Raw genomic sequence first — 18,827 nt, 5'->3', positions numbered from 1 at the left:
CCGCACGCTTCCGTGGAAGCTTCTGGACGCTCCACGAGTTTCCTCCACCACCCCCACCCCCACCCCGAAAGAGGAGGGGCTAAATTGGGCCCCTCTTATTGGCTAGATTCCCTGTCAATCATTCCGCTACGCCTCCGAGTGCGGCTTCCCTCGGCTACTTGGTTCCTTCCAACCGGCGAGCTTCCTCAAGCCTCTCATTGGTGGATATAAAACACCCGCTGCGATTGGTTCGTCTAGGCTAAGCCCGGTGAGAGCGAACCAGCGATTGGCTTATTTGATTTGGGCGGGCAGAGGGGTTTCAATTGAAACCGGAGGAGCTCTTTCTAACTGACGCGCGGCTGTGGAGAACAGCGGTCCGCGGTCGCGTCGTCTCGTGGTGTGGTAGTGGGTTTCTTAGTTTGGTTTTTTTTTTTTTTTTCCGGGGTTCTGGAGCGCTTTCACGACCGTCACCATGGAGGTGTCGCCGCTGCAGGTACAGCTCGCGGCCGGGGTCGGGCGGCGGAGCCGCGGTGGGCCTCTCCCGTGGGTGAGGGGAGAGGCTCGCGGCGACGCGGACGGGCCGGGAACCCGTATTCCTTGCGGGCCTCGCGTCTCCCGGACCGGGCGGGGGTCTCCGAATGGGTGAAGCCCCTTCCGGTACTAGCAGTGGAGTACAATGGCTGGCTGGGGGTATTGGGTGCGGTTTTGCCGGTTTGGGTTTCTGGGCTAGGGATTCGGTTAGTCCCCTAGTGGGTGGTGAACCTGAGGGCTGAGTGTCGCCCATCTTGGAAGTATGCGAGCCTATGGCGCAGTGTCCCGCCTGAGCACCCGGCGAACCCCAGGGGTCCCGGCGGCGGCCTTCCTGCACATGGGTAGCGCCCACGAACTCCTCCTGCACCTGCAGCGGCTACCCAGGTAGAGATTTTCTTCCGCCGGGCGCCGGTGGTACTTCACGCCTCTAATTTTAGCTATTCAGGAGGCCAAGGTCCAGAGTTACCTCATGGTTCGAATCCAGCCTGCACTGGAAAGTCTGTGAGACTCTTTATCTCCAATTATCCACCAAAAGCCGAATGTCAACGATGGAGTACCAGACTTGAGTGAAAATGCTCAGGGATCTACCAGACCCTGTCCAAGTCCCGGTAACAGCACACAAAAGTCCTTACTTTAAATAAACGGACACCTAGGGATCTTGCCCCAGTGAACTTAAAATCAACTAATTTCTCAAAACTATATGAACTTCAGTACTTACTGAACAGGTTGCAAATCGTGACGTAGTGTGTTGTAGGGCATGGGCATAGTAGGTATCTTGTTTATCATTTCTGATTAATTTACGGCTTTAAAAATCTTTCTTTTTAATGGCTAGCCTTTAAATGAAAACATGCAAATGACCAAAAAGAAAAATGAAGATGCTAAGAAAAGACTGTCTATTGAAAGGATCTATCAAAAGAAAACACAATTGGAACATATTTTGCTCCGCCCAGACACCTACATTGGATCTGTGGAATTAGTGACCCAGGTAAAAAAACCAAGCTAGTTAAGTGCAATTTAACTTAGTAGCTGAAATAAATACTCTGCCAGGTCAGTTTTCTATACTTTGTGTTCTGATGTCACTGGAACTGGCCTATCATTCTCACACACACAGTATAGTATTTTACAGTAATAACAAGATAATTAATGTACCATAAAAATAACCTTTCTTTGCCTCATTCTAGCATATGTGGGTTTACGATGAAGAAGTTGGCATTAACTATAGAGAAGTTACTTTTGTTCCTGGTTTGTACAAAATCTTTGATGAGATTCTTGGTAAGTTCTTTCATATAAAAACCTACTGGTCACAACCTTAAGAAATATCATTCATGGTGCTGGGAATATGGCCTAGTATTTGAGGGCTTGCCTCACATACATGAAACCTTGGGTTCTGTTCCTCAGCACCACATATATAGAAAAGGCCAGAAGTGGCTCTTTGGCTCAAGTGGTAAAGTGCTAGCCTTGAGCAAAAAGAAGCCAGGGACAGTGCTCAAGCCCTGAGTTCATGCCTTGGGACTGGCAAAAAAAAAAAGAGTCAGCCATAGGTGGCTCATACTATAACCCTATCTGATACTCAGGAGATTGAGATTTAAGAATCTTGGCTCAGAGCCAACCCAGGTAGACAATCTATCAGACTCTTCCAATTAACTAGCAAAATCCTGGAACTGGAGATATGTCTCCAGTGATAGCTGTAACCAAAAAACCCAAACCTGAATTCAAGTCCTAGTACTAGCAACCCCTCCCCCTCCCCACCCCCCCAAGTGCTCCAGTCTGCTGAAGTCTATGAAGATTTTCCCTAGAAGTCATTCTATAAACAAAAATTGCTATAAATTAACACCTTGTTAATGCTACTTTATTATTAGGGAATATTTTCCTTATGCTGTAGTTTAAACGTATTTTAAAGCATTTTTATTTCTTTCAGTTAATGCTGCCGATAATAAGCAGAGGGACCCCAAAATGTCTTGTATTAGAGTCACAATTGACCCGTATGTATTAGTATTTTTTTTGTTTTAATTCAGTTACTGTTAGTTGCATATTTACTTTGACTGTCAGGGAAAATGGCTTTTTTTTTTTCAGATTTACAAGAACACAGAAAAGGAAAATGCTAAAATGAACAGTCTGTGGGTACTTGCCACCTAGTTCTGACAGTGGTTAATATTCTTTCATATTTATCTCATGTTTTCCTGAATCATTAAAAAATAATGTGCAGATATGACAATGCCTAAATAATTTGGGAAGCATCTCATCTCTAGTAACTAAGCATTCAGGAATCTGGAGTTTTAACTGTTTTTTTCATGCTATTCAAACAGTAAGCCAGCAGGTGGTAGTAGAGAATAACTTGGTCTGACATTTCTGGTTTTAAATGCTAGTGTTTATTTTTAGGTGGTCCTAGTATTTGTTTCACCTTTTTTTACTAGCCTAGTCAGAACACACTATGCCCAGATGGAGTATGTGTCAGTGATGACTGTATACACTGGAGTGCCCCTGAGGATCCAATATCATCTTTCAAAAAGTATTGGGCTTATTTTAATTGATCTTTTCATAGACAGTCCAATATTACTATTTGAAGTAAGAACCATAGTTTGTCCCTTATCATACCTAAAATGTATTGTCTTCCAAGAATTAATCTAAAATGACCTAGGGACGAGTCCAGGTTTTGTTACCAAGCCAAACAGCTTATAATGGATAATGTTTTTCCCTTTTATCTGTTTTGCAATATGCTTTTTTGGGTGGGAAAGCTAAGGGAACTAGAGGTTTCAGATGATACTCTTACACATATTATAGTATTTTTCCGAAGCTTAATTTCCACTGAGCATAATTTCCTTTGTTTATCCCTACATTTTAAAATTTTGTATTTTTTCAACATTATCAGTGTCTACCCAGGTGCTGGAAAAGATTTCTCCCCACACCCCACTCTAGTTCCTATTTCAGTAGTGTCAGGAACTAAGCATGGTGGAAAAGATTGTAAGCAAAAATACATATGAAAACAGTGATAATAAAAGTTGAGACTTGTGAATTTAGGTGTGCTAGAAATAATATTTAAATATTTTAAAATATTAAAGTTAACTGCCATACAATAAAATTTTCAATCTTTTCTTAGAGAAAACAATTTAATTAGTATATGGAATAATGGAAAAGGAATTCCTGTTGTTGAACATAAAGTTGAAAAGATGTATGTTCCAGCACTCATATTTGGACAGCTCTTAACTTCTAGTAACTATGATGATGATGAAAAGAAAGTAACAGGTACAGTATATTGAGAGAAACTAAAGTCTTATTTGCTGCTGTAAAAAATATTTTTTTAAATGTCTATCTGTGGCACAAGGGTTAAAAATACAGGAATAAACCTCTCTAGGATAGGAATGTGGCTTAGTGGTAAAGTGCTTGCCTAGCATACATGAAGCCCTGGGTTCAATTCCTCAATATCACATAAACAGAAAAAGCGGGAAGTAGCACTGACTCAAGTGGCTCAGGGACAGTACCTAGGCCCTGAGTTCAAGCCCAGGACTGCCCTCCCCCCCCCCCAAAAAAAAAGAAAAACCCTCTCTAAATAAAAAATGGAAATCAGGCTCTATACTTGAATAGTCTTGCCATGCCAGTGGTTAAGAAATAAATCCAGGGGCTGGGAATGTGGCTTAGCAGTAGAGTGCTTGCTTAGCAAGCACAAAGCCCTGAGTTCAATTCCACAGTACCACATAAACAGAAAAAGCCGGAAGTGGTGCTGTGGCTCAAGAGGTGGAATGCTAGCCTTGAACAGAAAGAAGCCAGGAATAGTGCTCAGGCCCTGAGTCCATTCCCCAGGACTGGCAAAAAGAAAAGGAAATAAAGCCAGTGGATCATGCCTATAATCGTAACTACTCAGGAGACAGAGATCTAGATGATCAAAGTTCAAAGCCAGTACAGGCAGAAAAGCCCACAAGACTCCATCTCCAAAATAACCAGGGATTTGGGGTTGGAGGCATGGCTCAGGTGGCAGGGTGCATCCCAATAAGCAGAAAGCAAGTTCCAATTCAAGTCCTGTCTAGGACCAAAGAAAAGAAAATAACCAAGCTTGGTTCAAATGGTAGAATACTAGCTGAGCAGGCACAGGGTCCTAACTTCAAACCCCAGTAGCAGAAAGAAAAAAGAGAGAGAGAGGAAAAGAAAGCTGTCAATGAGGTAACAAAATAATATATTTATTTCTCCAGGTGGTAGAAATGGCTATGGAGCCAAATTATGTAACATATTCAGTACCAAATTTACTGTGGAAACAGCCAGTAGAGAATACAAGAAAATGTTCAAACAGGCAAGTAAATAGATATTTTGATTATAAACTAATGTAGCTACTTATAATGTCATTACTGGTTTAACATTTATAAGCTAGTAAATGAGAAAACGTTCATGACATATATATACTAGGTTATATTTAAGAATTTTGCATTTATATTTTTTCATGTTTTCAATTTTCCATAGACATGGAAGGATAACATGGGGAAAGCTGGCGAGATGGAGCTCAAGCCTTTTAGTGGAGAAGACTACACATGCATCACCTTCCAGCCTGATTTATCCAAGTTTAAAATGCAAAACCTAGACAAAGATATTGTTGCGATAATGGTTAGAAGAGCATATGATATTGCCGGATCAACTAAAGATGTCAAAGTCTTTCTTAATGGAAATAAGCTTCCAGTGAGTATTGTCTGATACTAGGACTTAAACTCCGGGCCTAAGCACTGTCTCAGCTTTTTTTTTTTTTTTGGTGGCCACTCCTGGGCCTTGAACTCAGGGCCTGAGCACTGTCCCTGGCTTCCTTTTGCTCAAGGTTAGCACTCTGCCACTTGAGCCACAGCACCACTTCTGGCCGTTTTCTCTATATGTGGTGCTGGGGAATCGAACCCAGGGCTTCATGTATACGAGGCAAGCGCTCTTGCCACTAAGCCATATTCCCAGCCCCAGGTCTCAGCTTTTTTGCTCAAGGCTGGAGCTCTACCACTTAAGCCACACCTCCATTTCTGACTTTCTGGTGGTTTATTGGAGATGAGATTTTCACAGATTTATTCTTCCCAGGCTGGCTTTGAACCTTGATCCTCAGATCTCAGCCTCCTGAATAGTTAGGATTATAGTTGTGAGAGACACTGGTGCCTGATCATGTATTTTTTTAAATCATTTCTCAGATAAGTTTTTGAAAAGAAACCATACTACATGTTTAAAATCAGCTCATTTTAAACATATTAAAAATTTCCTCAGAGAAACACTTGTGCACTTTAAATGAATATTAGCCTGTCAATGAGCATCATTTTATTAGTTTCATAACATCTTCATAGTTTATTGTTTCCTCTATTTTTATGAGATTTTTAAAAAATATCATTATATTCAATTCCTATACAGGTGAAAGGATTCCGTAGCTATGTGGATATGTATCTGAAAGATAAGTTAGATGAAACTGGCAACCCATTGAAAGTAATACATGAACAAGTAAACCACAGATGGGAAGTATGCTTAACAATGAGTGAAAAGGGATTTCAGCAAATTAGCTTCGTCAATAGCATTGCTACTTCCAAGGTAATTAAGTTTTCTTATTGTTTTTAATAAATAATGATGTTAAATGGACGGGTAAAGAAAGCTATGTTACATTTTTTAAATTTTTGATTATTTGTAATTTTGAACTCAGGTTTACAGTGTGGTACTTTTCCTCATTAGGGTGGCAGACATGTTGACTATGTAGCTGATCAGATTGTGAGTAAACTTGTTGATGTAGTGAAGAAGAAGAACAAGGGTGGTATTGCAGTAAAAGCACATCAGGTATGGTATTTTAGCATTTCTTGTTCTAAAGTCAAGGAAGAGTAAAGCATGAGGACATTTTAGTGAGTATGTCAACTTCTATTGCAGGTGAAAAATCACATGTGGATTTTTGTTAATGCCTTAATTGAAAATCCAACTTTTGACTCTCAGACAAAAGAAAACATGACTTTACAAGCCAAGAGCTTTGGATCAACATGTCAATTAAGTGAGAAGTTCATCAAAGCTGTGAGTACTAAGAGGGAAATAACAGAAGTATCTCACTTTATTTTTTATTATCTTTCTCAGTTTTGCAGAAACGGATTCCTCTTATACGTTACATTCCACAAATCTTCCCAACCTGTTTTATTTTTTTCTTGCTTTATTTTGTTTGTTTTGTTAACAGGATCTCTCTATGAAGACCACATTGGTCTTAAATTACTATGTAAGTTGGAGGTAGGCTTCCAACTAGTGATCCTCTTGCTTTAGTCATCAAAGTATATAGCCACACCAAGTCAAGCCCCAATTTGAAAAGGAAGGTTTTGTTGGTTGGTGTTTTTTTTAAAAGCCTTTTACTTCACTGGTCTTTCTTAGCCAGAGACCTTTAGCAATCAACATGCCTGTAGTTCCCAGGTACATAAAAACTGAACTAGTTATCTGCATATTCATTGACCCTCTTTACAAGGAACCTCTTTCTCTCCAACAAACAAAACCTTTTCCTATCTTAGTTAAAAAACCACAGTGCCCAGCTTCTCTTGAAATCTTTTAATGATTTCTACTCAAGAAAAGTCAAATCCATTTCCTCAGTAAAGCCTTTACTTTTTTATTTTTGTTTTTGTCAGTCTTGGGGCTTGGGTGCTGTCCCTGAGCTCTTCAGCTCAAGGCTAGCCCTCTACCACTGGAGCCACAGTGCCACTTCTGGTTTTCTGCTCGTTAATTGGAGATAAGACTCTCATAGACTTTCCCGACTGGGCTGACTTTGAGCCAAGATCCTCCTGAGTATGAGTAGCTAGGATTACAGGCATGAGCCACTGGTGCCCAATGGAACCCACAGTATTATTATTACTGTTATGTAGCAAATATTTTACTTGATCATAATTTGGCATCATGCTTATAATTTTTTATCTGTCTTCCATATTATAACTTCCAACTCCAGGTGGACAAAGGTTGATGACTACTTTGCTATAATCATTTCATTTAAATAAGGTCTCCAACAAGTAGTAGAATGTCAACACAATATAGAACATAGAAAATACTTATTGAACAGATGAGCCAAAAGGAACCAGTTCCTTCATGTTAGGTGAAAACCTGACATGGGAATATCAAGAAGCTATTGTTCTACCTCTTTTTTTCTGCCTTTAGATTGTTTATTTTCCTGGGAGCTTGCTTGTGTTCTAGATTTGATAGAGCCCTTCTTTCCCAATATGGATCTTTTTGTTGTTTTCAGGCAACTGGTTGTGGTATTGTAGAAAGCATACTAAACTGGGTAAAGTTTAAGGCCCAAGTCCAGTTAAACAAGAAGTGTTCAGCTGTAAAACATAACAGAATCAAGGGAATTCCCAAGCTTGATGATGCCAATGATGCAGGTACACTTTTAATGTTTCCAGTTCTTTCCATGGATATTTTTTCCAATTGCCTGTTATTGACCACTTAAATCATTTCCAATTTGGAGCTTCTAAAAATAATATTGAGATGATTTTGGTAGGGATATAAAGCAAGAATGTTTATACAATGACCTTATCCCTGACATATTTTTAATACAGTATGACTATATGACTGTTTAGTAGGAATAAAGGTATTGTGAGAAATTAAGAAATTAAAGCAAAATCATCCTCTTATTCTTCAAAGTCTACAATGGACAATTGAAGTCATGGATAATATCAAACCTTATTTTTTTCCTGTACATACATATATATCTATAGTGCAGAATAAAAGATTAACAACAGTAATAATAAAATAGAACACTTAGAACAATATAGTAGTACGTTTATATCTTCTTATACTAGACCCACCCTTATAATGGGCTATATTAACAATGCTTATGTGATAAGTGATATGAATTACATAGGCATTATGATAAGAGCACTGGGCAACTGTGTAAATATGATTTGAACAGAAGCACTAGGATGCCAAGATACAACTACTAAATGCCTCATAACTAGATAATGTATACAGTATGAACACCTGAACACAGTAGTGATTCATGTCCCAAATGAGATTGTGAGGTTTCATTATTCCATTCAAAACTTAATAAATTATTTATTTTTGACATTTTTCCATTTAATATTTTGAACCGGTTGATCATGGTAACTCAGACTGCCAAAAGTGAAGCTCAGTACTGTACTTTATACTTCCTGTAAATTTTAAAGTATATATCTAATTATTGCTGGTTCTATTTTACTCCTAAGCCAACTTGTTATGAATTAAAAGTCATCTGTGTTTTATCATTTACAAGGCTATTGGCAGAATGTCTGAGTTGGTGTATTTGAGGGTGAACTAAAAAGTTCTAAAATTCATTTTGTGTATTTTTCTTTTAGGGAGCCGAAACTCTACCGATTGTACACTTATTCTGACTGAGGGAGACTCGGCCAAAACTTTGGCTGTCTCAGGCCTTGGTGTAGTTGGGAGAGACAGATATGGGGTTTTCCCTCTCAGAGGAAAAATACTCAATGTCCGAGAAGCTTCTCATAAACAGGTAAAATATAAACTGTTTAGAATCTGAATCTCTGGGGGCTGGGAATATGGCCTAGTGGTAGAGTGCTTGCCTCACATACATGAAGCCCTGGGTCCAATTCCCCAATACCACATATATAGAAAAGGCCAGAAGTGGCGCTGTGGCTCAAGTGGTAGAATGCTAGCCTTGAGCAAAAAGAAGCCAGTGACAGTGCTCAGGCCCTGAGTTCAAGCCCCAGGACTGGCCAAAAAAAGATCTGAATCTCTGGCTGTAGATATAACTCAATTGGTAGAATGCTTTCCTAATATACACAAAGCACTGGGTTTAATCCCCTGCATTGCAAAAAAAAAAAAAAAGTGGGGGAATCTAGATCTAGTAGTTTATGATGCAGTACTCTATGCTTATATTTCATGCCCTCATTGGACATTTTGAAGTGTATCTTAGATTTCTGCCTTTTCAAGAAATTGTGCTTTAGCATGCATAAAGTTTTAGGTTTAGTTCACAGCATATATATATTGGGTACTGTATGGTACTGGTGGTGTCCTGCTTGAGCCATACTTCCAGTTTTAGCCTTTTGCTGGTTAATTGAAGATAGTTTCAGGATTTGTTTGCCTGCGCTGGCTCTGAACTTAAAGTCTTCAGATCTCAGAGTCTCCTGAGTAGCTAGAATCATAGGCATGAGCCATCAACACGTGCCTGTCTTCACAACTGGAGTTGAAAAGAAAACCCAAGAAACATATTGTCAAATTTATTTGTTCTTTTCAGTTTTATAAGCAAAGCATTATTCATTTTTGATACCTAATATACCCATTTCAGATCATGGAAAATGCAGAAATTAACAATATCATCAAGATTGTTGGTCTTCAGTATAAAAAAAACTATGAAGATGAAGATTCATTGAAGACTCTTCGTTATGGAAAGATAATGATTATGACAGATCAGGTCAGATTTAAATATGTTGGTTTTGTTTTGAGATGATCCCACTATTTTGCTCCAATATTTAGTTTCAATCTCATGGATAAATAAAATCATTGGTTTCTTGACTGACTATATATACAAGCCTGTGCCTACCTAGGCATCTTTTCTTGCCATAAAAGAAATATTACTAAGGAGCTTCATTAATTTATCTCCAACCAATACCTAATTAAATACACTTATATTACATTTACAGGTTACTCCTTGAGTGGAACATATATAGCTCCATTTCCTGCTTTTTTGGTAGCTAATTGGAGATAAGAATCTTACAGACATTCCTGCCTGGACGGGCATTGAACCTTTATCCTCAGATCTTAGACTCCTGAGTAGCTAAGATTACGGATATGAGCCACAGACACCTGGCTTGAATTTACTTTTGAATACTCTTGCTGGTTGAGCCAGAGTTTCAGTATTTAACCCACACTAGCCTCAAACTTGTAAGTCTCCTGCCTCTACCTCCTGAGTTCTAAAATTACAGGCCTGTGCTACCAACCCCTGTAGAAAAATATTTAGAAATTACATCAGTCATAATTGATTTAGTTTCTAAATAATCCTTTTGTGCTTTGACTTTTCAAATATTTCTAGGACCAAGATGGTTCCCATATCAAAGGTTTGCTAATTAATTTTATTCATCACAACTGGCCCTCTCTTCTGCGGCATCGTTTTCTGGAGGAATTTATCACTCCCATTGTGAAGGTATACTGATTTCTAGGATACAAAAATAGATATTCTAAGATGCAACTGCTCAGTCCTGGGATACAGATAATTCCCAGGATACATGATGGTGGACAGGGGAGCCCATTTTGTGCAGAGTTAAAACAAAGTGTTCTTTACCATAGGTGTCTAAAAACAAGCAAGAAATGGCATTCTACAGCCTTCCTGAATTTGAAGAATGGAAGAGTTCTACTCCAAATCATAAAAAATGGAAAGTCAAATATTACAAAGGTTTGTAAAATTCTATTTTGGTATAATTTATTTTGTACAAGATTATATGGCTGAATGATATTTTTGACTTTATAGGTTTGGGCACCAGCACATCAAAAGAAGCTAAGGAATACTTTGCAGATATGAAAAGACATCGAATCCAATTCAAATATTCTGGGCCTGAAGATGATGCTGCAATCAACCTGGTAAAATTGAGTTGTTTTATGTGTGTGTGCACGTGTGTGCATGCATGCCTTGAGGAATCATTACTTTAGCTAGCCAATTGTAGCGGTTGAGTGTTTTAGAGAATAAAACGTAATATTTTTTGGCTGGGTGCTGGGTGGCTCATACCTGTAATCCTAGCTACTCAGGAGGCTGAGATCTAAGGATCATGGTTTGAGGCCAACCTGGAAGCAAAGTCTGTGAGATTCTTATCTCCAGGAAACTACACAGAAAATGCCAGAAGTGGTGCTGTGGCTCAAGTGGTAGAGCACTTGCCTTGAACACAAAGAGACTCAGGGACAGTATACCCAAGCCCTGAGTTTAAGCCCCAGGATTAGTAGAGAGAGAGAGAGAGATTTTGGAACCTATTGGTATTAGTGACATCTTTTTCATCTTCTAATTTACAGGCTTTTAGCAAAAAACAGACAGATGACCGAAAGGAATGGCTAACTAATTTTATGGAGGATAGAAGACAACGGAAGTTACTTGGCCTTCCTGAGGTAAAATTTTTAAATATATCCCATAAAGTGTGCTATTCAATTGATCTTTTAGGATTGATATTATAGCAAATTAAAGCTTAACTGACGGTTGGGAATGTGGTAGAGTTGTGGTATAGTGCTTGCCTATCATGCATGAGACCCTGGGTTTGATTCCTCAGTACCACATAAACAATAAATAAAAGTAATAACGTTTTTAAAGGGGGAAATTATTTTTTACAAAACTTAACTGAATAGTTATTTGAGTAAAAAATTCAATATGACAGCCATAGCAATGCATTACATAAGTGTTTCAAACAATGATGAACTACACATACAAGTGGTCCTGTGAGGTGTTTTTTTCTTTTTAAATTAAATTTTATTGACAAGGTGTTGTGCAAAGGGGACACAGTTACATAATAAGCCTGTGAATTTTGGGGGGGGGGGTTGTTTGTTTATTTTTTGGCCAGTCCTGGGGCTTGGACTCAGGGCCTGAGCACTGTCCCTGGCTTCTTTTTGCTCAAGGCTAGCACTCTACCACTTAAGCCACAGCGCCACTCCTGGCCGTTTTCTGTATATGTGGTGCTGAGGAATCGAACCCAGGGCTTCATGTATACGAGGCAAGCACTCTTGTCACTAGGCCATAGCCTCAGCCCCCTGTGAAGTTTTTTTAAAAGCCAAAAAAGTCCTAAAGTCAATTAGTACCTTGAGTAGTAAACTTGATTTACCTCTAAAACAAAATAGGTTGGGCATCAGTGGCTCACAACTGTAATCTTATCTACTCAGGAGATTGAGATTTGCAATCACGGTTCAGGTTCAAAGCCTTCTGGGCAGGAAAGTCTAAGAGACTTAACTCCAATGAACCACCAAAAGAAATGCTAGAAGTGGAACTGTGGCTCAAGTAGTAAAGCGCAAACCCTGAGAAAAGAATCTCAGGGACAGGGCCTAGGCCCTGAGTTCAAACCCCAGGACTGGCACACATACACAGAAAAGAAAAGGATCCTGCTTAATTATATTTTTGAGGATCTTAAAGCATATGGTGATTTGCTAAGCTTTTTTGTTAAGTGTTAAGACCCATGTATTATTTTAAACTAGATCATGTGATACTATCTTGGTCCCTTAGGATTATTTATATGGACAAACCACCACTTATCTGACATACAATGACTTCATAAACAAGGAACTTATCCTATTCTCAAATTCTGATAATGAGAGATCTATCCCATCTATGGTCGATGGTGAGTTCTGATTTGTTAATCTGTTTTTATCTTAAAGTAGAAATTAATACTCAGAAATGGTTAAATTGAGAATACTAATGACTGTCCTTTCATTTTAAAGGTTTGAAACCGGGTCAGAGAAAAGTTTTGTTTACTTGTTTCAAACGCAATGACAAACGAGAAGTAAAGGTTGCCCAGTTAGCTGGGTCAGTGGCAGAAATGTCCTCTTATCATCATGGTGAGGTAAATACACAATCACATACGTTTTCAGAAAGCACAGCAAAAAGCCTTGCATAGTCCTTCCCTAGACACTTTTGATGCAAGTCTAAGCTATTATATCTATAGTAAAGAAACCATTTGTTAAACCTATGAAAGTTTAAAATGGAATTACTCGTTGAACTAACAATGTTATTTCTAAAACAACATTCCTATAAGAATCTATGTTTGGGGGGAAAGTAGGAGGAAAATGAGGGAATGGGTAACAAGTTTGATAAGAAATGTACTCACTGTCGTATGTATGTAACTCTCACCCCTCTGTGTATATCACCTTGACAATAAAATTAAAAGAAATCTATGTTTAGGGCCAGGAAGGTTATATAGTGGTAGAATGCCTGCCTAGCATGCGTGAAGCACTGGGTTTGATTTCTCAGTGCCGCATAAACAGAAAAAACTGGAAGTGGCACTGTGGCTCAAAGGGTAGAGTGCTAGCCTTGAGCAAAAGAAGCTCAGAGACAGTACCCAGGCCCTGAGTTCAAGCCCCAGGACTGGCAAAAAGAAAGAATCTATGTTTACAGGTATTTAGTGATATTTAGTATAATGTCATGGTGTCGAAATTTAGGCTTCCAAAATGAATATTTATTGTTACAAAGTTGTTGTGACGTGTCTATGTATGGAGTCAGTGACAAAATTGTATACACTAATTTTGAATAATAGGCACCATCTATTGGCAGGTAGAAAATAAAAGAGGTGGGAGGATACTTAAACTATCTAGAGGGCATAAATTGTTGACTTTGTTAACCCTGGAAATGGACAAACTGAGTTGTTTGACTTTACATGAATATATATTATTTATTTTATGATTGAATTATTCTTAGCTTTTGTGGTTTGGTTTGGTTTTACTTCAGTCCTGGGGCTTGAACTCAGGGCCTAGACACTGTTCCTAAGCTTTTTTTTTTTTTTTGCTTGTGGCTAGAACTCTACCACTTGAGCCACAGCTCCACTTTCAAGCTTTTTTGGTGCTTAATTGGAGATAGAGTCTCAAAGATTTTACTGCCCAGGCTGATTCAAACCTGGATCCTCAGTTCTTAGCCTCCTGAGTAGCTAGGTTTACAGATATGAACAACCACCACCTGGCTTGGGTTTTTGTTTGGTTGGTTTTTTTACCTTAATTATGGTCGGGTTTTTTTGTTGTTGTTTTGTTTGTGTTTTTGCCAATCCTGGGGCTTGGACTCAAGGACTGAACACTGTCCCTGGCTTCTTTTTGCTCAAGGCTAGCACTCTACCCCTTGAGCCACTGTGCCACTTGCATCTTCTTCTGTTTATGTGGTGCTGAGGAATCGAAGCAAGCACTGTACCATGAAGCCACATTCTTAGCCCTCTACCTTAATTATGTGTGACACTTTTTTTTTTTCTTTTGTCAGTCATTAGGCTTGAACTCGGGACCTGGTCAATGTCCCTGAGCTTTTTTGCTCAAGGCTAGTGCTCTGCCACTTTGAGAGCCCCATTTGTGGTTTTCTAGTGGTTAATTGGGAACTTTTCTGCCCAGGCTGGCTTCAAATGGTGATCCTTATATCTCAGCCTCCTGAGCAGCTGGGATTATAGGCATGAGCCACTGGCACCTGGTTTATGTATGCCACTTCCGTTTTAGGGTTTTTTGTTATCATGGGGCCTGAACTCAGGGCCTGGCCGCTGACCTGGAGCTTTTTCACTCAAGGCTAGCACTCTACCACTTTATTTATTTATTTATAAGTGGGAACATGTTTCTATTAAACAAAACAAAAAGTGGATTTTCAGAGTCACCTCTGAACAACAGTAAAACTCCTGCATAAGAACATTTAGATGAAATATAAAACAGGCAATTGTCTTTCTTTGTTCAATAGGTATTTTTCTAATGCTCATAGGAAGGAAGAGATGAAAAACAAAGAATGCACTGATATGCTAAACTGTAAAGATCAAGAAAGAATTTTTTTCTATTAGCTAATATTCCACTGAAAGGATTGTAAAATGCAAACACAAACCCATCAGTTTATTCATCAGTCATGGAATGAAGAGGCAAACACCTCTGAGCATCTTTCTAGATATTTCTAGTTTGAGTGACGGATACATGTCAAATCTAAAGACTAGCACCTACAAGTAAGGGACAGTAATTCACTGAGACGGTAAAAATAAGTTGTACTACCTGTGCTCAGTGACATAGGAATATCAATTCACTTTCTCAAACCTTATCCTGTCACTAAGTTCACAGGGGTGTTCCTTATATTGTAAATTTTTCATAAGTGGAATCATTTTTTGATGAAGAAAAAAGTCTCAGTCACCTAGGTCATTGGTTCCTATAGCTCTCTAGCTGGGGAGTAGTCCAAGCATGTATATAAGTAAAAATATGACTCTTTTCCTCTCTTTCTACCTATCTGCATGAGCTTTTAACACATTTCACTACCACTTTAAACCACAGTACCACTTCCATTTTTCTGGTGGTTAATTGGAGATAAGAGTCTCAGGGGGCTGGGGATATGGCCTAGTGGCAAGAGTGCCTGCCTCATATACATGAGGCCTTGGGTTCAATTCCCCAGCACCACATATACAGAAAATGGCCAGAAGTGGCGCTGTGGCTCAAGTGGTAGAGTGCTAGCCTTGAGCGGGAAGAAGCCAGGGACAGTGCTCAGGCCCTGAGTCCAAGCCCCAGGACTGCCCCCCCCCCCCAAAAAAAAAAAAAAAGTCTCATAGGACTTTTCCTGCCCAGGGGTTGGCTTCTGACCTCAATCCTCAGATCTTAGCCTCCTGAGTAGCGAGGATTACACTTTTAAAGAACTAGGTTGCTTTTAAGTGTCTAGAAATTTAAAATGTTGTCTTATTACTTTAAAACAAAGTATAAGCCAGGTGACAGTAATTCGTGCCTGTAGTACTACCTATCCTGAAAACAGAGATCTAGAGATTACAGTTCAAAACCAGCCAGTTCAGAAAAAGTCTTCCAAGATTCCATCCCTGAAACCGCATAAATCCAGGCTTGAGGCATAGAGCCCTGGCCAGGCAATCAAGCAAGTTAAGCTGGTCAGGTGTGAGTCTCTGATTTCAAACTCTGGGACTAGCCAAAATAAAAAATTTAGAGCTAATATTCATACATAATTTGTTCAGATGCTTTCCTCATACAAGGTATATAAGGATAAATGTAAAGATATATAAATATAAGGATAAATGTATCTTTGAAGTAATCCAATTTAGCATACCTTATAAGATAAAATACCACGTTAGAATAGAAATTAAAAGTGTGACATGGAGGTGGAAAAACTTCATTTTGCAGAGCATAGAGCTAAGTATTCTTTCAAATTTGAGTGGGACTTAATAGGTAGAAATCATTAGAAGACAAGAACTCTAAACTTGGGGCAGTACTAGGTACTACTTGTGTCTGCTATCTCTAGGGGAAAAAAAATCACTAGACATTTCTAAACCTCATAAAACTTTGTAAGATTATATGAGTTAGTCATAAAAAGGATATGTATTATGAAAAACTTTCAGGTCAGATTTAATGAATCTTTTGTCTCCCTCTCAGATGTCATTAATGATGACCATTATCAATTTGGCTCAGAATTTTGTGGGTAGCAATAATTTGAACCTATTGCAGCCCATTGGTCAGTTCGGTACTAGGCTGCATGGTGGCAAGGATTCTGCTAGTCCTCGATACATCTTTACAATGCTCAGGTGAGTATGAGTTCAATTTCTAGTGTTTTGCCATTCCAGTCTTGGAATAATATTTAAGCCCAAAATGTAAAATTTTAATTATTTAGGAAGGAAATGTTGACATCTACAAACAACCGAAGTCAGATCGTTAGAACAAAGAATTTTCTGGCCCCAAATGGTCATTATCAGCAAGGTTAGCAAACAGATAGTTCACACCTGTTATTTTAGCTACCTATGAGGCTGAGATTGGAAGATCAGTTTCAAGCTAACAAAAAAGTCCATGAGTATGCACTGCCTTACCTATGAAATTGTAACCCCTCTATATCACTTTGACAATAAAGAAATAAATTTTTTTTAAGGTCCATGAGACTCCAATTAACCACCAAAAAGCCAGAAGTGGAGTTGTGGCTCGGGTGGTAGAGCACCAAGCTTGAGCAAAAAATCTAAGTGACAGTGTCTAGACCCTGAGTTTAAGTCAACACTGCAGTACTGACAACCAGGGGAGAGAAGTGAGGCAAGCTAAAATTACTGGTGTGAGCCACTGGAGACTGGCTAGGAAATAGTCTTTGTAAATGGGATGTCATCATTCTAATTATTTAAGCTAAAAGGCTTATTCACTCTTGATTCCTTTTCTTGACATTTCCATCTAGTTTCTGAACAAATCCCATGAGTTGTGCATTGGAAAAACACTAAGCCACCCTTTTCATTGTGTCTTCTTACAGCAGCCAATTAATTATTCAAAAGTAGGTCAGTCTGGCTCAAAACCTTCCATCTGCTCATTCAGAGTAAATTTAGCTACTTCCCATATCTTTTGATTCCTCTCATGCCTTCCCTGCTCCCTGAACTATCTTCTGTCTACGCTCAAACATCTCCAAAGTACATCTTCACTTTGCCTACACTCTATAGATATGCACATGGTTTATTCTCTCAGGGCTTTTTCTCAACTCAAATGTAATCTTATCATAAAGGGCTTCATTTTTCTTAGAACTCTTGTTTTTATTTATTATTTCTTGTTTATTTATTTATTTAGCTAGTTCTGGGGCTTGAACTCAGAGCCTGAGCACTGTCCCTGGCTTCTTTGTGCTGAAGGCTAGCACTCTATCACTTGAGTGTATGTGGTGCTGAGGAATTGAACCCAGGGCTTCATGCATGCTAGGCAAGCACTCTACCACTAGGCCATATTCCCAGCCCTTTGTTTGTTTTAGATACAGTGTCTTACCATGTTGCAACAGGCTAGCCTGGGAAACTCCCAACTTCAAATAATCCTGCTTCCCAAGTAGCTGGCACTAAGGAAAGGCCTCTATGCCAGACTTCATTGCATTTTTAAAAATTTTCCAGTTTTGAGACAAGATCCTCACTATGCAGCCCAGCCAAGTACTAGGAAATTAAATATGTGCCACTGTACCCAGCCCTTTAAGTCTGTTCAGTCCCTTTTTGTTTGGTGCCAGTCCAGAGGCTTGAACTCAGAGCCTGGGCCCTGTCTCTGAGCTTTTCTGCTTATAACTTGGGCTCTACCAGGAGCCACTGCTCCATTTGTGGCTTTTCAATGGTTATTTGAAGATAAGAGTGTCATGGAGTTTCCTGTCTGAGCCATCCTTACACCATGATCCTCAGATCTCAGCTTCCTGAGTCCCTAAGATTACCAGTATGAGGGACTGGGAATATGGCCTATTGGCAAGAGTGCTTGCCTCCTGTACATGAAGCCCTGGGTTTGATTCCCCAGCACCACATATATGGAAAACGGCCAGAAGGGGCGCTGTGGCTCAGGTGGCAGAGTGCTAGCCTTGAGCAGGAAGAAGCCAGGGACGGTGCTCAGGCCCTGAGTCCAAGGATCAGGACTGGCCAAATAAAAAAAAAAAAAAAAAAAGATTGCCAGCATGAGCCCCCAGCTTAGCCACTTTTTAATACTTCAAGAGTCTACTTTACAAAATGTGTGCTCATTGTCTCCCTCTACTAGAATGTATACTTCTTGAGAGTTTAGACTGTCCCCAGTGCCTGGCATATAGAAAATGCTCAATAAACACTGTTAAATGAGTATTAATAATCAAGGTAAAGTAGCAGTGCCATTTATTATCATCAGGTACTAGGTACCGCACATAGGTACATATGCTATACTTTCATATGGCCTTCAGGCATATGCATCACACCGCCATGTTACCCAAGCACAAAGCCACTCTGCCCTAG

General features: G+C 39.3%; 1 protein-coding gene across 1 annotated transcript in view; it reads left to right on the top strand.

Annotated features, from left to right (window-relative positions):
- The first annotated feature begins 324 nt into the window (after positions 1 to 324).
- Top2a (DNA topoisomerase II alpha) overlaps positions 325 to 18,827 on the top strand; it is a 32,635-nt gene continuing 14,132 nt past the window's right edge. Inside the window, exons 1-20 of the mRNA XM_048366002.1 lie at positions 325 to 472; positions 1,343 to 1,495; positions 1,692 to 1,782; positions 2,429 to 2,492; positions 3,608 to 3,753; positions 4,695 to 4,792; positions 4,960 to 5,172; positions 5,872 to 6,045; positions 6,184 to 6,285; positions 6,373 to 6,510; positions 7,709 to 7,847; positions 8,799 to 8,956; positions 9,752 to 9,877; positions 10,496 to 10,606; positions 10,750 to 10,855; positions 10,931 to 11,040; positions 11,464 to 11,556; positions 12,656 to 12,770; positions 12,871 to 12,992; positions 16,516 to 16,664. Of these exons, the coding sequence (XP_048221959.1) occupies positions 452 to 472; positions 1,343 to 1,495; positions 1,692 to 1,782; positions 2,429 to 2,492; positions 3,608 to 3,753; positions 4,695 to 4,792; positions 4,960 to 5,172; positions 5,872 to 6,045; positions 6,184 to 6,285; positions 6,373 to 6,510; positions 7,709 to 7,847; positions 8,799 to 8,956; positions 9,752 to 9,877; positions 10,496 to 10,606; positions 10,750 to 10,855; positions 10,931 to 11,040; positions 11,464 to 11,556; positions 12,656 to 12,770; positions 12,871 to 12,992; positions 16,516 to 16,664 (2,429 nt within the window). The 5' untranslated portion in view covers positions 325 to 451. The remainder of the gene's footprint in view (positions 473 to 1,342; positions 1,496 to 1,691; positions 1,783 to 2,428; positions 2,493 to 3,607; positions 3,754 to 4,694; positions 4,793 to 4,959; positions 5,173 to 5,871; positions 6,046 to 6,183; positions 6,286 to 6,372; positions 6,511 to 7,708; positions 7,848 to 8,798; positions 8,957 to 9,751; positions 9,878 to 10,495; positions 10,607 to 10,749; positions 10,856 to 10,930; positions 11,041 to 11,463; positions 11,557 to 12,655; positions 12,771 to 12,870; positions 12,993 to 16,515; positions 16,665 to 18,827) is intronic.

This window comes from Perognathus longimembris, chromosome 17, assembly GCF_023159225.1.
Source record: "Perognathus longimembris pacificus isolate PPM17 chromosome 17, ASM2315922v1, whole genome shotgun sequence".
Lineage (NCBI taxonomy): Eukaryota > Metazoa > Chordata > Mammalia > Rodentia > Heteromyidae > Perognathus > Perognathus longimembris.
Note: the sequence above shows the minus strand (reverse complement) of the source record. Positions and strands in the feature narration are given on the sequence as shown.